General features: G+C 47.2%; 1 protein-coding gene across 19 annotated transcripts in view; it reads left to right on the top strand.

Annotated features, from left to right (window-relative positions):
- TNIP1 (TNFAIP3 interacting protein 1) overlaps positions 1–16,300 on the top strand; it is a 56,591-nt gene extending 40,291 nt beyond the window's left edge. For 10 of the 19 annotated variants that reach the window (XM_083603857.1, XM_083603860.1, XM_083603864.1 and 7 more), the window contains 12 exons: positions 868–962; positions 3,503–3,593; positions 4,161–4,250; positions 5,634–5,699; positions 6,494–6,625; positions 7,273–7,401; positions 7,588–7,716; positions 8,036–8,161; positions 9,274–9,354; positions 11,836–12,033; positions 12,514–12,604; positions 13,413–16,300. In XM_083603857.1, coding sequence (XP_083459983.1) covers positions 868–962; positions 3,503–3,593; positions 4,161–4,250; positions 5,634–5,699; positions 6,494–6,625; positions 7,273–7,401; positions 7,588–7,716; positions 8,036–8,161; positions 9,274–9,354; positions 11,836–12,033; positions 12,514–12,604; positions 13,413–13,456 — 1,272 coding nt within the window. In that variant the 3' untranslated portion in view covers positions 13,457–16,300. The remainder of the gene's footprint in view (positions 1–867; positions 963–3,502; positions 3,594–4,160; positions 4,251–5,633; positions 5,700–6,493; positions 6,626–7,272; positions 7,402–7,587; positions 7,717–8,035; positions 8,162–9,273; positions 9,355–11,835; positions 12,034–12,513; positions 12,605–13,412) is intronic. The other 9 variants (XR_014545597.1, XR_014545598.1, XR_014545599.1 and 6 more) reach the window with 1 other exon arrangement.
- The last annotated feature ends 363 nt before the right edge of the window (positions 16,301–16,663 follow it).

Below are 16,663 nucleotides of genomic sequence, written 5' to 3' on the forward strand. Positions count from 1 at the left end.
GTTTGCGACTTTCACCCAGTGGCGTAGCGTGGGGGGTGCAGGGGGGGCCGGCCGCACCGGGCACAACATCTGGGGGTTAGGGTTAGGGGGCGCAAATCCACAGGTTAGGGGGGCGCAAATCCACGGGTTAGGGGTGCAAATTACTTGCCTTGCCCCGGGTTCTGACAACCCACGCTACGCCACTGCTTTCACCCCATTGCGAATAGCAGGTGTGGAGGGCAGGGCAACAGGAGCTGCCTCTAATCAGAACCGTGATGGGGCAGAGGTTTAAAGCCCCCTGCTCCCCCATGATCCCAATCCATCTCCCCACACCTGTAGCAACTATTAGTTCCCCCCCCCCAAAAAAGTCATGCAAGGTCCACATGAATAATATCCTGTTTACTTTGGCCCTGCAGTTTTAATAGACAGATATAATTCCTGCTTTCTTAATCCCATCTTTCCTCAACATTAGAGAGAACCAGAATAGTTACAGTGTCATACCAAGGCTATGTAAGTGCAAATGAACCTCACTGGATGAGCTTGAACCAGGGGCCATCTCTCAACCTAACCTGGCTCCCAGGGTTGTTGTGAGGATAAAATGGTGGGGGAGACCCAGTCTCTGTCCTGAGTTCCTTGAAGGAAAGGTGGGATATAAATAGCAAGGAAGACGGGGTGGAATATAGCTTTGGCATTCCTGTCAAAATCTGAGAAAAGGGTTCATGGGATTGGGGACTAGGAAATTCAAATTTCAGCATCGACAGCTAGCTAAGAGCAGGTGGCCAATTTCCAGAAGCTGTTTATGAGCAAGAAAATGGCCCTTGGCTAATATGATATAACTCTTTCCACTGCTGATGCTTCTCGTACCCCTCTCCCATTTCTTTTATACAGGCCTTGTGTGAGGAGCTGCGGAACGAGAATGAGGAGCTGAGGGCAAAGTTGGAGAAGGAACTAGAGCAAAGGAACCAGGTTTCAGAGAAGCTGAGGTGAGAGCATGTCAGGTGGGAAAGGAGAATGCAGTCATGCTGGGCGGAGCAGTGATCTAGGCGTTTTCATTGTGTGTCTGTGTGTGATGACTCTGAAGTTAATATTGGAAGCCTGAAGCTGGTGGAAACCGGCCCCCGCCCCTTGCCCTGCTCTGCTCCTAGGGAGATTTCTTAAGACCCATCACACTGTACAGCCACCCTGAGCAAGCATTAAAGAGCCCAGAAGAAACTTGGATTTGAGAGATGAGTGCAGTTATGGTAGAGAACACTGGTGCTTAGAAAGTTCATTTTAGAAAAGAAATGAATTCTAGTTCATCCCTTGCAAAAAAAAAGAACTAATTCCATTCCAGTTCATTTCACAGTTCGCTTGTGATGGTGGTTGGCATATATTTTTCAGCCTTCAGAATTTTGCAAGCTGTCCTGCTAAAGTAAAAAATACACTGCAAGAACATCAGAACATGCAAGCATTTTATTTTTCCCAACAGTTCTGATCTTTAAGCTTTAAACAGCAGCATCACTTTTCAGATAGGTAAAAATGGCAAATGCAGTGGCCACAATTACGGAGTTATGTGCAATGAAACACATGCGCACACACATATATAATTAAAATGATTTTTAAATCTCCCAAATTTCACTGCAAAGGAAACTTAATTCATGTTCAGTTGACCCAGAACTACTTTCAGGTGTAATTCGGAGATTTATTTTAAAAAAAAATAATTTGGTGAATTAGTTAATCTGAATAGTTCATTCCAAGCACTGGGAGTCCAACCCACCTTGCAGTAAGGAACAGAAGGAGTGGAGCCACTCCCTGAAAAGTAACAATAATGGTGGGAAATCCCAGAGAAGGATAAGGGGAATTTCCTTGCATTGGGTAGCACAGGGTAAACCTTGGGAAAGAGACCCTAATACCAGTGCTGGCCCACCTTGGTGTTGCCCTTTTCCCCCAATAAGTAATCCCCCAAAACACTCTGCAAGTGTTTGTCTAAGCAAGCCCCATCCTCAAGTTGCCATGTAGTGCAACCGTCTGAAGTGCATTTTACGGAATGTACTTAGAAGTATTTACATGACAGATTCCTGATAAAGTCTGGTTCTCTATTTGCACAGAGGCCTCTAAGTGCCTTCAGTCGAACCTGCATAGCAGCCTCCTTCAAGCCATGAAGGAGCAAGTGGACTTGGGAACATGGATGCAGCAGGGTTTGCATGCATGCCCCTGCCCCTCCACACACTTCGAACACCCCTGGGCTCAGGCAAACACCTTTCCCTAGCCTGAAGATCATGAAGTCCTTTGGCCTTCTAAGACCCAACCAGCAGTTCCCTAGAGACAGCAGACACTGGTGTCCTGATTGCTTTGGCTGGGGAAGACCCAAGCTTCTCTGAATAGCTGGGCTTTCACCTTCTTGATATTTCCAGTCAAAAGACCTTTTAAAAAGTTGTCCCTTGGTCTTCCTAGATGAGATGCTGCCCTCTAGAGGCCCTGCCTGATTGTGACTTCCATGCGCTCTCTGAGCTGTTCTCCATTGTGGTCTATAACGGCAGAGCTGGCCCTCAGGAAAGAAATCTTGTCCTGAAGTCTTGTACTGCGTCACATTCTGTTGCTGAGGGGGTGCAAGCTTTAGAATGTAAAAGACTTTGACGCCAGGAAAACCTCCCTGTAAAATCTAGCCACCATACCAAACAAAAATTCAGAACGAACATAGAAGTCTTGCATTTCAAACTTCAGGGGCAATTGTCCTCTTTTTAATTTACTTGCAGATCTTAGTAAAGAAGAAACTTTACCAGGTTCCATGGGGATGTAGACGCTGTATTGATTTGAACACTGCCATTGTTAACATAAAAGTGAACTAAGAGACTCATTTTTTTTCCTTAGGTTATGTTACTTTAGAGTAATGAGATCCTCATTGGCACTGAAAGACCCTTAACTGGTGGTATGTAACCAGGGAGGGCATCCTTAGCAGGATCTGCCTCGCAAGCCAAACAGGACAGGTGGCTGGGGCTGCCCACCTGTCAATCACATGCCATCCTTATGACATCACATGGTTGACAAGTGGGCCTGGCTTTGTGCTCTGATCTCAGAGGTTTAAAAGGGAAGTGGGTGGAGACTCAGAAAGCCTTTTCCAAGTCTCCTCCTGCTTCCCTTTGCAGTCCCTTTAAGATAGGAACCTAGAGTTTTTAAGGCAGGCCTATCATAAGTAACACTGAGCCACTTGTCTCAGGTGGCAGAGGGGCAGCCAAGCAAGCAGCCCCCTGCACATACTCCCGCCAGTGTGCCAGAACAAGTGAGCCCTTTTGCCAGACACTCCCATGCCATTTGAGGTTCAGTTGCTGGCAGCTGCATGGCTGGGCACTGTGGCGAACCTTTTCAAGACTTGGGAGCAGCTTCACCATGGCATTTACAGTAAGTGGCAGCCCTGGCACACACCATGGGGCAGAGGGGCTCTGCTATGCCTCAGCTGGCAAAATGTCTTTGGTCAGCTCCAGCCAGAAGAATGATTTCTCTTCCCTGGTGCTCATCTTGCTAATATTATTCCTTCCCAATGTAGGTGTGAGAATCTGGAGCTCAGGAAGATGGTGATGATGGGCAGCAAAGAAGGAGTCAAGGCAGAAGGCATAGAATGTGCTGGACAGCAACAGGTGGGAGGCTTTTCCCTTTGAAACAGAGATGGAGAACCTGAGGCCCTCCAGACGTTGTTGGACTGCACCTGCCATCATCCCTGACCCTTCGCATTTTGCTTGGGGATGAGGAGAACTGGGGTCCAACCACATCTGGAGATTCCCCAGCCGTGTTTTAAAACCAGATAGTCTGTTCATCTTGGCCCGCTACCCTGGGCCTGATCTTGCAGGGTAACTGTTCAAGAGCGCAGAACTGGAGTGGAGTGGCTGTTGGACTTCCTGCTCCAGCCACTTGAAGGCTTAAGAACTACCTCTTCCCCACCCCCACCCCCACCCCCACTCCCCACCCCCACATGCATGCATGCATGCATTAAGCATGACAGTAAAACCACCCTGGTTGTTAAATAGTGATTGCTCTTATTTGCCTTTCCAATGTATATTGGATCGTGGTTGTTGTGGGAGAAAATAGGCCTTACTGTCCAGTTCTTTGGATGCTGGCTTTGGGAAGGAGAAGCTCTTGAATTGTGAGCTGCTTGCTATGATCGGCTTAGCCTCTTCTCATGACCTTTTTGTGTGCCATCATTTCAGAAGGGGGCCGCAGAGGAGAAAGCCACAGGGAAAAGCATGTTGGGGTCAAGTGAGAAGAAAGTGAAGATCCTTGAGCACCAACGCAACGAGGTACGCAGGACGCCTGCCCCAAGTGACCTAAGGCCAGAGGAGAGCTCAGCACATTTATTATTTTAAGTGTTACATCTCCTGCCCCTTAAATGCACAGTTTCCTGAGGCAAATCACAACTGTAACGAGTCACAATAGTGCCCCGGCAAGCGGAGAACCCACAAACCACAAGGCAGGGCAGTGTCGGATCACGTTGAAAGTGTCAGAGCAAAGAGCAGTGCTTTCATTCCCACCCCTCACCCCCGAGAGGTGAGCATCAAGGAAGCCTGGGAAATGAACCAGGGAAGAGCCACAGAGGTGGATCATCTTGCAGGGTTCAAGCCCTGGCATCTCTAGGTAGGGCAAGGAGAGACCCCTGTCTGAAAGCATGGAGGACCAGTCATTGTAGACCAGGCATAGGCAAACTTGGCCCTCCAGATGTTTTGGGACTACAACTCATCCCTAGCTAACAGGACCAATGGTCAGGGATGATGGGAGTTGTAGTCCCAAAACAGCTGGAGGGCCGAGTTTGCCTATGTCTGGTGTAGACTATACTGAACTCCGAGAACCATTGGTCTGGCTTCCTACATTCTGCCACAACCCAAAAGGCCCTGTTACCAGTTACTTGCCTCACTTGAGAAGATAGGGATAGCCTGATGAGGACCTCTGAAGACGGTCTTAAATGTCAGGCTGATTCTTGTTGGGACTAGACAGTGCCTCCCATATCTCCAGGAACCTGACATCTGCCCCCCCCCCTTTCCTTGGAAACATCGAGATCTGATTCATACCCTCGACATATTGAGTGAGCTGCTGCTCCATGATGTTGTCATGTGGTCTAAACTGTGATCCCACAATGGTAGCCTGCATTAGCAGCAGGGTCAGGTGCCTTTTTCTGTTCAGCCCAGGATTGTCTGCTGACAATGGCTCTCTGGGGTCTCTTGCTGAGATCTTCCCTTTTCACATCGCATCACCTTTTTTAACTGGAGATGCCAGGTGGGATGGAGCTGCAACAGTAGCATCCTGGCAGCAGCATCACTGCCATGTGTCCAGAAGAGGTGGCAAGGTTGGGGCTGCATTGGTGCAGCAGTGGAGCCAGTCCAGTGCCGCTGCTGCTCAACTCCAAATCTACCACTGTCACTCCACTCCTCCTGCCTCCGATAAGCAGCAGCAGGTCTGCTGCTAGGCATTTATTGTTGCAGGAAAGCTGCTCCTGCTGTTCAAGAGAGGCCCAAGGTCAACCAGCTTTGAGTGCTATCAGGTTTGGCAATCTATGCAGAGCCTGAAGGAGGCTATTCCTGTAAGAGAGTTGCTGGACAGACTAGAAAGCGCTGGCAATATAGTGCTTTGGCTACATCAGTAGGGAATTGAGATTCTGTCCTTTGATAACTCTGTGCCTTTCCTTCTAGCTGCTGGAGGTAAATAAGCAGTGGGATCATCATTTCCGGTCCATGAAGCAGCAGTACGAGCAGAAGGTAATAGCAGGGTACCAAATGCCTTGCACAAATCAAGTTTTATAGGTGACAGTTATTTCACATAATATGACACCCAGAGAACTTTGTGTTTCTCTCATATGCCTTGTCGGAGAGGAAGAATGTAAACAGGCATGTTGCTAGAAGGAAAGCTGGGTCTCTCTATGGCACTGACATTTTCTCTCTGGCTTTAATGCTTTTTATGAAAAATGTTTGTCTGCCATCTTACTGGCCTGCATCAATGCACCAAACTCAACATACGGTTGACAGTCAGCCAGAACAATCAGATTGTTGTTGTCTGCCATCTCTTAATCTCATTACTTCGGTTAGCTTGGCTTGTGCTATATGCCAGATTTTATTTACCCATTCCTTACGCGTTGTGATCCTAGAACTTTTCCCATTTTTAGCTATAACAAGCTGAGCAGCTGTTAATAAACCAGAGATCATTACCTATTGAGTGGGCATGTTTTCATGATAGATTTCCAGTTGAACTGGTTTTAATTCCAATAAAAATTCATAACTGGTTGTCCTCTCAATATCTCTTTTAATTTGACTTCAAAACATTGGAATACCAGGGCAAGGCCTCTAGGGTGTGTGTGTGTGTGTGTGTGTGTGTGTGTGTGTGTGTGTGTGTTTTGTCTGAGATGTCCCATTTTATCAGCATTTTTATTCTCATTGCTCTATAGTATTCTCATACAGTCAGACCAGAGATACTGCATATTTTTAAATGTTTGCAGTATTTCTAGCTCTGTTCTGTGGTTTGTTTCACGTTTCATGTCATCTTCCCCTCCTGGCAGATAACAGATCTACGGCAGAAGCTTGCTGACTCCCAGAAAGCCCTGGGGGAGCTGGAGGCAGAACGAGAGCAGAAGCAGAGGGATTTTGACCGTAAGCTCCTGCTGGCTAAATCCAAGATTGAAGAGGAGGAGGTGAGTCTGATAAGAGGTCCGACACTCCCTGGAAATGCATCAGCACCCACCATGGCCAATAGTCAGGGATGATGGGAGTTGTAGTCCCACTCACAAGTTCTGCATCCCTGTTATAAAAGATGAAACCAAAGATACTGAGCATGGGATCCTGAGCCTGTCTAGTTTGAAGGTAGATGAGCTAGATAGTATATTTGACCAGAGAGGATAGGACATGGGTTAGAGGGATGGACAGGCAGTTTGAATTATGATGGCAAAGCTATAGCCACTTGCATTTGTTGAGATTTCAGCAGGCTACCCAGTTATAGACAATTAGTCAGTGGCAGCTGTGGGGAACTTTTGGCCCTCCAGATGTTGCTGAACTACAACGCCCATAATCCCTTGGCCGTTGACCATGCTTTCTGGGGCTGATGGGAGTTGTAGTACAGCAACACCTGGTCTGTGACAGTATGTTCTCAAGAAGGTAAAGGAATCTGCAAGGCAGGAGCCTGAAATTTATTTTTAAAATCTTCTCCCAATTCTCATTCATTTCATTTCATTTCCAGTTCTTCTACTTCTGGTTTTGAGGCAGGGAGGGAGGGTGGTAGAATGAGGATCTGTGGTCCTAAGGTACACGGCTGTCTTGACTTTTATGACTTTGTCTTTCTCAGGCAGAAAAGGAGAGACTTGCCGGTGAGGTGAAAGACCTAAAACAGAGGGTGAAATTCCTTCAGGATCAGTTGGCTCCAGTCACCAGGCAAAGGGAGTACCAGGAGAAGGAGATTTTACGGCTTAATAAGGTAGGTAATATACTTCTGCTTCTCTGTAGCCATGCCAGTTTTTCCTACCCCAGGTTATGAGCTTTCCTGGACAGTAAGATAGCCTTAAATCTCTTACAATATCTGCAAACATATTGTTTACTGATGCTAAGCTGCTGTGGAGAAAAGACCATTTTAACTGCCCTCTCTGTTCCCAACCCCCCTCAGGCCTTAGAAGAGGCCCTGAATGTTCAAGCCTCTGCTCCTTCCCCTTCGGCCTTCAACAGCCCCATTGAACCTGGAGCATCTGTCCGGCATCAGGAGGTGGTGACCCAGAATGAGCTCCTAAAGCAACAGGTATGGCAGGCTTCCATGAAGCTAGGACTCCCCTTGGTTTGACGCCATTTGTGAGCACAAAAGTTATTTCCAGAAAACACAGTGTCCCTTTTGCCTCCTAAGCTTGTGCCTCCCAGGCTGGGGCAACGCAGTCAGATGGGCAGGGTACAATGTTGTTGCTGCTGTTGTTGTTGTTGTTAACGTCTTTGAAGTTGGGCTCAAAACACGGTTGTGCCCATTGCCTTTTCCTGACATCAGCGTTGGGACACTTGGCGCTTGCCATACATTGGGATTGTATCTCTGTGAACCAAGGACTTCACTGCCTCTTGTTCCCTGCCAGGTGAAGATTTTTGAGGAGGACTTTCAGCGGGAGCGGAGCGACAGAGAAAGGATGAATGAGGAGAAGGAGGAGCTGAAGCAGCAGCTGGATAAGCTTCAGAAGCAGTTGGTGCTCACCAACAGCCAGGTAGGAACCCAGAAAGCACATTCTGGTTTTAAAAAGGAAGCTGTGCAATGAAGGGGATGACAATTAGGCCACTCTGAAATCCCAGCCTGCTGACTGATCCAGCTGCCCTGTGCTTTCCAAAATCCAAAAGACTGCTACATACCCTTTCTATCCACCATTAGTTTCATCTCCCATGTTCCCTCCCCCCACATCAGTGTCCTTTTTGGGCACTTCCACTTCTCTTTCCCCCCTGTCTTTATCAGCCTACTTCCCATTGCCTTCTCCTAGGCCTAGGAATCCCTTGCTATATCCTGCATTGCTGCACTAATACTGTCTGCCTTCTCCCAGAGGGTAGCCAGGAGTGTTAGGATATAGTTCCGTTCCTCCTTAAAAGAGTCAGGCATGATTGTTGTGTGTCATATGCCTGTTTACACCCAGCACTTGCAAAGCAAAGGCGTCTTCTGGAAGTTCTTCAGAATCTGGATGCAGTTCACAAGCCACAGTTCAGTCACTTCGCTCCTATAGCAGGGCTGGGGAACCTGTGGCCCTCCAGGTGTTGCTGAGCCACAGCACCTGTCATCCCTACCCATTGACCATGCTGGCAGGGGCTGATGGGAGTCCAGCGGTGTCATGGAGAGCCACGGGTTCCCCATCCCTGCTCCACATCTGCTGCCTGCTTTATCCTTAAGGAGAAAGAGTTAATTGTGTCATTTGTTTTGGAAGGAGAGGGGGAAGAGGCATGCCAGTAAGCAAAGACAAGGTGTGTTCAAGTAAGATTGGGTAGTTGCTCCCTCAACCAGAAGTGGCTCTTGCTGTCTAGCTTGTCCGTCGAAATCTAGTATGGCCTCTTACTTCCCTCAGTCATGTGACCTCACTGGACCTTTGTAAGAGTATGCTGGGGCAACCTCTCCTTATATCCACGCAGAGGCCTAGAGCCAAAGAACTGTGTTATGTGCCGCCTTTTGTGCTCCACGAGGGCACCCAGATTTGGAGGGAGCTCAGCAGCTCTAGCAGATTTGAGCAGAATGTTTGCATATGGTCTCCTTTAATTTGCCTGGCCTCCTTCCCAGTGTGCAGTTGACAGGGAAGCCTTTAGCTCCTCGCTTACCTGTGGCCTTCTCTCTCCCTGCCAGATGCAGATTTTTAAAGAGGACTATCGTAAAGAGAAGGAAGAGAAGGACAAGTTCAAGAAGCTGCTCAAGCAGCACAAACAGGTACAGAACGCCATGCTAGGAAAAGCACTGTTCTGAAAGATAGGACTGCTCAGGCAATACCGAATTTAGGTCACAGCGAGTTGAACCGAGGGCTAGGTGGACTGTTCAGAGGGGCTGGGAGCTGGGGGCACTGTTATACAGTTGTTCCACTCCTTTCTCCTGGGCCATGTCCAAAAAGTGGTGTTGGGGGATGAGTGTTCAGACCCCTGGGCTCTCACTTGTGGGGTGCCTCAGGGTTCTGTCCTCTCCCCCATGCTTTTTAATATCTATATGAAGCCGCTGGGAGAGATCATCAGGGGGTTTGGACTGGGTGTTCATCAGTATGCAGATGACACCCAGCTCTACCTCTCTTTTAAATCAGAACCAGTGAAGGTCCTGTGTGAGTGCCTGGAGGCGGTTGGAGGATGGATGGTGGCTAACAGATTGAGGTTGAATCCTGAAAAGACAGAAGTCCTGTTTTGGGGGGACAGGGGGCGGGCGGGTGTGGGGGACTCCCTGGTCTTGAATGGGGTAACTGTGCCCCTGAAGAACCAGGTGCACAGCCTGGGAGTTATTTTGGACTCACAGCTGTCCATGGAGGCGCAGGTTAATTCTGTGTCCAGGGCAGCTGTCTACCAGCTCCATCTGGTACGCAGGCTGAGACCCTACCTGCCCATGGACTGTCTTGCCAGAGTGGTGCATGCTCAAGTTATCTCCTGCTTGGACTACTGCAATGCGCTCTACGTGGGGCTACCTTTGAAGGTGACCCAGAAACTGCAGTTAATCCAGAATGCGGCAGCTAGACTGGTGACTGGGAGTGGTCACCAGGACCATATAACACCGGTCCTGAGAGATCTGCATTGGCTCCCAGTACGTTTCTGAGCACAATTCAAAGTGTTGATGCTGACCTTTAAAGCCTTCAACGGCCTCAGTCCTGTATACCTGAAGGAGCATCTCCACCCCCATTGTTCAGCCCGGACACTGAGATCCAGCGCCGAGGGCCTTCTGGCGGTTCCCTCATTGCGAGAAGTGAGGTTACAGGGAACCAGACAGAGGGCCTGTCTGTAGTTGTGCCCGCCCTCCCATCAGACGTCAAGGAAATAAGCAGCTATCCTATTTTTAAAAGACATCTGAAGGCAGACCTGTTTAGGGAAGTTTTTAATATTTAATGCTGAATTGTTTTTAACACTCGATTGGGAGCTGCCCAGACTGGCTGGGGAAACTCAGCCAGATGGGCGGGGTGTAAATAATAAATTCTTCTTCTTCTTCTTCTTCTTCTTCTTCTTCTTCTTCTTCTTCTTCTTCTTCTTCTTCTTCTTCTTCTTCTTCTTCTTCTTCTTCTACCCAACTTTGACACGTGGCTCAGATTCCAATCACTTGTAGAATTTCTTGGTAGCTTCCTTAGGGCCACTGCGTACTAGGGATCAATGAATGAATCGGGTCACTTTTGCATGTGTTCACCCACAAGTCCATTCTATCCCAAGTTAATCTGAATAACCAACTTGGATGACCTAAAAAGAGGATTAGACAAATTCATGGAGAATTAAGCTTTCAGTGGCTACTAGCCACGATGGCTATGCGCTGCTTTCATGGTTGGGAGCAGTAATGTTTCCAGTTTCTGGGAACTGCCAGAGGGGAGACCGCTCTTGTGTTGGGGTCCTGCTTACGGGTTTCCAACAAGCATTGGGTTGGCCACTGTGAGAGCAGGATGCTGGACCAGATGGGCAAGTGGCCTCTTCTTATGATATTCTCTTTGCCGTGATGCACCCATAAATTATTTCCATACATTGTGGATGTTTTCCAGTCAAATTGAACCCTAATTGGGCGAAGGGTGTGAAACTTCTAGCCCCAAACTGGATATTACCTATTTTTTTACATAATGATGTGTTTTTCTTTTAGGGAAAGCAACCAATTACCAATGCCATTGTGGCTGATAATTTTACCAGGGTCCTAGGTCACATACACACACACACACACACAAACAAACACACAAACACACACACACACACACACACCGGGGGGGGGGAGAGGGGAGGGAGAGAGATCTACCTCTTTAATCCACCCCAGCTGGTAAGGACTGGTTCTGGCCCACAGACTATAGGGCATGATATCCCATTAAATTGACAGTGTCAGTGTTGTCTGTAGATGGCTTTCTGTTTACCTATCCAGGGAGATCAAAACTGCTTCTACATGTAGGTCCAGATTAGATCTGAGTCATTTTTCTCTTACTACCCACTGCTTTTATTTAAAAGGTAACTCCTTTTTCTCAGCCTACTCTTACTTTTTCCTCCTGGCAACAGTGAGATCAAAATACTGTGAAGGGGGCATGGTGTTCCTTCAGTCAGCCCAGGATGAAATGTCCCTGGATGAAAAGTACAGGATAACCAAAACAATAATGCCTCCGCCTCCAGGTGCCCAGATATTCCAGTAGTAAATCATTAGCCTTGTGTATGGCTTATCTGTGTTTGCATCATTTTCAGCCTCCTGCTTTCTCACTTACAGCATTCTGGTGACAGGCTTCATCCAGAGCCGCAGCCAGGACCGGTGGCCCCAGTCTGCCCCATGTACCAGTTCCAGTGCCCCACTCCAGTCCAGCCCCACATGTATCATGGTTACGAGGAGTGGCAGCAGATCCGTTACCCACCTGCGGCAATGCCAAATGAGCGTCCTCCGGTTCAGAACTACCACCGATTCCCTCCTGTGAGTTAACTAAATCAGAAGGCATCAAGGCTGTGAAAAAAAGGCAGCTGGGAACTGGAGGCTATCAGTATAAAGCCATCCATTGCCTCATTAAAAAATAAATGAAGATCAGAGTCTCAGGATTGTGCCAGATTCTGTGCAAAACTCCAGGTGCAAGCGAATCCCCAGAACGAGCAGCTCTGCTTCTCCTAGTTTCCAAAGTCTGAAATTGTTGGTTTTGCCTACCAGAATCTGTGCTCAAAATTTTGTTGCATGGCCTGATTCTTTCTTTAGTTATAGAATTCATACTAAGTTCTTCTCTCGAAGGAGCCCAGGGCATGTTCACCCCAGAATGAACGGTTCTGCTTAGCCTATTGCCAGTGCCGCCTCCTCCTTGCACAGTGGGGCCATTCAGTTTGGAGAAGCAAAGTTTCCATTTCGAAGCAAGCATTAGCTGTGCGCCGTGTTTACGCTTGTTTCTTTATGTCTCACTCACTTTAGCCAGAATATACCTGGTATCCACCATGTGTTATTTCACAAAATCAGAATGCGCAAGCGCCAGATGGTGGGAAACAACTCCCCAAGGAATCGGGTAAGGAAGGGGTTCAAATTTCTTTGGTGAAATTCCCGGGAGCTATTGTGAATGCTGCCTTTCCTTCCTCTCCTTGAAGGGTCTTCTTATCTGCTAGGATAACAGTGCAGAAACGTTTGGCTACTCCACATGGTGGATCATTTCCATTGCAGGGGCACCTTCATGCCATCACCAGCACCTGACATTGGTAGCTTTGTGATGACATGCCAATTTGCCACACAGAACTGGGGAGGTTCACTCTATGGCAGCCACCCTGTGTGCTGTGAGGGCACTGTATCAAGCTGCCTTTGCCTGCCTATCAGAACACACAAATGGGCCCTGAACAAATAGGAAGAAAGGAGGCGGGATGCTTGAAGTTACATATCTTTGTCATGCCTGTAAGGTCACGTGGGTTTCTGATGTATGTGATTCACAGAGATCTAACTGGTCTTCAGGTTCATGGAAAACTTGCGCCTCAGTGTTTCAGGGAGCCAGAGGTGTGTGTCTTTGGGCCTCCCTAGCTCTCCCTTCACCTAGCCCTCAACATTTTGTAACTGTGCTGATGACCCGCCAAAAACTGGTGGCCCCTGCACTAAACCACAGTTTAGTGTGTTGTGCAGATGCGGCTGAAATATGCTAAATGTCATTGGCCAGATTTTAAATATCCACCGGGCATTTGGCTATGGAGTTCTCAGCAGTTGCTGTTGGTGAGGATTGGGATGGTGGATTCAGTTCAGCTCAAATCTCTGTGAGCTGAACATAATAGTATATCGTTGATCAAAGACCTTTCTGCCACTTTTTGTAATATTTGTCTGTTTTTGTCTTTCAGACCCTACAGGCCTTGGGTTACCTAAAAACCAAAGGCCCGCCTAACTCTGTGGCCATGTGCAAGAGCATAAAAAATGGAGTTGTGATATACGCATGTGAGTCTGCATGTACAGATAAAAGCCTCCTTGTGCTCCTGGACACTATTCACATTTATCTGTGTACATGGAATACATGTACACTTGAATGCTTGAGCTAACAGCAGCTTTAGCAGGAATTTCTGAAGACGTATGGAAGATACTGCCAAGGAGTGACAGTGGCCCAGTATTATGGGGAAAACCACTGGAAATAACTACCTGGGTCTCCCTCTCACTCACTCAGCATTTGGATGAATAACTCTTTCTGACCTCAAGGATTCAACTGCCATGGATCCGCTATCAGATTCCAGTGGCAAACACCGGCAGCCCTGTGTCAACAGAACCTATATCTAGCTGATTCCCCCTGTGATGTGACAGCTTTACATTTACGGCGTCTGAATTTGGTGGCAGCGGAAACATTCTATGTGCAAAATGACTTTTGCAGAGCAGCTGTTGTGGCCAATGCCTGGACAGGTTACAGACACTGAATTTTTGCAAGGGGGTAGGGAGAAGGAGAAATCCAATCCCTGTATAGTGTATAGGAAGTAAAATATACTTTCCCCATGCTGAATATATTTTTTTAAATTTGCATGTCGAGTCCAGTGGTTTAGCCCAAGGAAACATTATACTTCCACTGAATTGTGCTGTTCAGCGTGGTTAAAACTAGTATTTGTTTGTGTATTGCGCCACATACTCAGTTTATACATATACCTTAACTTACCCTCCTCTTAGTATCGGCAGCTTCCTGCATTGTTTTCCTGAGCCTGAAACTCTGTTCCTGTCTCTTTTCGATCTCACAGTATGAAATCGAACCCATTAGTCTCAATGTAAATGTGGTCTGCAAACAGGCTAGCAGGTGTTGCTGCACAGCTTCTCTCTCTCAACTCTTGAAGACAGCTTGCTGGACTAGATGGACTTCCAGTCTGATCTAGCAAGGCAGTTTTTAAATGATTCCTGATGGACTGGATGTGCTAACGAGAATAGCTAATCTTTGGTTGCAATCCACTTTCCTTGGCGTAATTCCACTTGAGGCCAGTGGGATTCACTCCAGAATAAGGTTGTGCTGTAAATGTGGTAGTTTAGTGGGAAAAAACAACGAAGAAGGGTTGCACTCCTGGTGCAGGGCAGTAGTGACCAGCAAAGGCTTTTGAGGAATATGTGTTGCATAAAATCAAAGTTTAAAAACTCTGCTATAAGTGGTACTGCTGATGTTACCACTGTTTTACATGAGTCGGAAGGAATCACAGCTGTGTGACCACCGATTTCATGTGTTGTGGTCAGCTGTGTTACTCTTAAAAGAGCATTGATGGTCTAATGAAACAGCTTGGATGCAATTGGGGTTCAGCTTTCTATAGGCATTCTGCACACTGGCTCGATAATACTGTTTCTTCCCCAATCTCCTCCTCACACAGAGGCTGGTTTCTCCAACAAAGCAGCAGCATGCTTGTGGAAGTGGAGAGGCTTCATTTTAAGATGGGAGGGACCTTTGAATGTGAATGAGTGAAAGATGAAATACAGGGAAGTGATGGTTGCTGCTTTTTAAGAGACAAATTAATTATGAGGGTGCACCATACGGTGAATAGGTAGGATGAAAAAGAAAATAAGTGCATATAGAAAATGGCTGAGTCAGAGTCTGTAAAACCTGCAAAGACTTTGGTCAGTAAGGTTTCCACTGTTCACTGTTCCTCAGCATGATAATCCCTAAGGAAACAAAGGTGCCCTTTATTTTGACATTTCTGTAAAACCTACACTTGTTTCAACCACAGATTGCTTTAAAAAAACTGTTTTGAAATGCTGATCCAGCTAACCTAATTGTCATAAACATTTCTTTCAAAGTGTGCTATGCAAGAGGTGGTACAAATGGCTTGTTACATGCTGCTGTAAGAACTGGAATACTCCAATGTAGGGGTGTACCAGGGGTTGGCCAGGTTGGCCCTCGCCAAGGGTGCAGGCCCAGGGTGGCACCAAAATCGTGCCCCTCCACTCTGGCTCTCTGCCCATCAGCGCACTCCCTGGGCCACCACTCCACTGTTTTGGTTGGCTGGACGATGTGCACAGACTACTCTGGGCACCTCAGCAGGCCCCCGGTGTGAGCTTGGAGGGAAGAAAGACATGAGTTGCAAGAGGAGCGAAAAGGAAGCAGAAGAGGAAACAGTGAGTGGAGGGTGGAAGAAAGGCGGGTAGGCAAACAGAGAGATCAGTGGAGGAGGTGGTGGTAAGGAGGCTGAGCAAAGCAGACTTGACCCTGATGGCCACAAAGGAAGTCAATAGTGGAGTGTGAAAGGCAAACTCTTTGAGTTTCTGGTCCATGGTATCTCCTGGCTTCAGAGGTGCCAATAGAGCTCCTTGCCAGGGGTGCTGGGAACTTAGGTATGCCTCTGCTCAAATGGTTAATGCCTGGGCTCATTTGAAACTAGAATTGGATGTTTACAAATAGTCAGCCATCAAACTCTGCAGGGAAAACTCTTTCCTTGGGAAGTAACCATAAAGGGTGGTCCTTTTTTCTTGTCCTCACATAGGGAAAGAATAACAATTTACAAAATGTTACATTGCAAGATCAATGCATACCACCCCAAACATAGATGTTATGGCGGGGCACTTGTAACCCCCCTTTTCTTTCTGTCATAGGAAAGAAAGAGGTGAAGGAAAGCCTGATTAGAATTTACTGTACACATCACTCTAAATAGTAACACCTAGTATTTTTGCTTGCCGATCTTCCTATTGTATAAATGTTAGAGACATTTTGTTTTGGCAAAATGATATTAATTATATATATTAATTTTATTCTATTCCTAATAAAGTGTGATTCCCCCCCCCCCGTGATCTACAGTCCCTGGAGTGTTATGTCAAAGTGAAATGTGTCTTTGTGCTATCCAGTGCTATTTATTAGATGCCTTTTGGATTGCCATAAATGAAAAGAGGATGAGTGTCAGGGCGTTGGGTATTTCCCGTCATCATCTGTAAGAAATAATTCCCTGCACAGCATAGATGGGGAGCCAGTAGGCCTCTGGATGTTGGACCCATTAGCACCAACCAATATGGGCAATGGTCAGGGATGATGGGAGTTGTAGTTCAGCCACTGGTTAGCTACCCCTGATCCACAGTGCAAAAAGTGAAGAAGATCCAAGTTGTGTGTGTATGTGTGTGTGTGTTCTGTGCTTCTGTATTTTATCTTCTC

Source organism: Podarcis filfolensis, assembly GCF_964270895.1.
Source record: "Podarcis filfolensis genome assembly, chromosome: 2".
NCBI lineage: Eukaryota > Metazoa > Chordata > Lepidosauria > Squamata > Lacertidae > Podarcis > Podarcis filfolensis.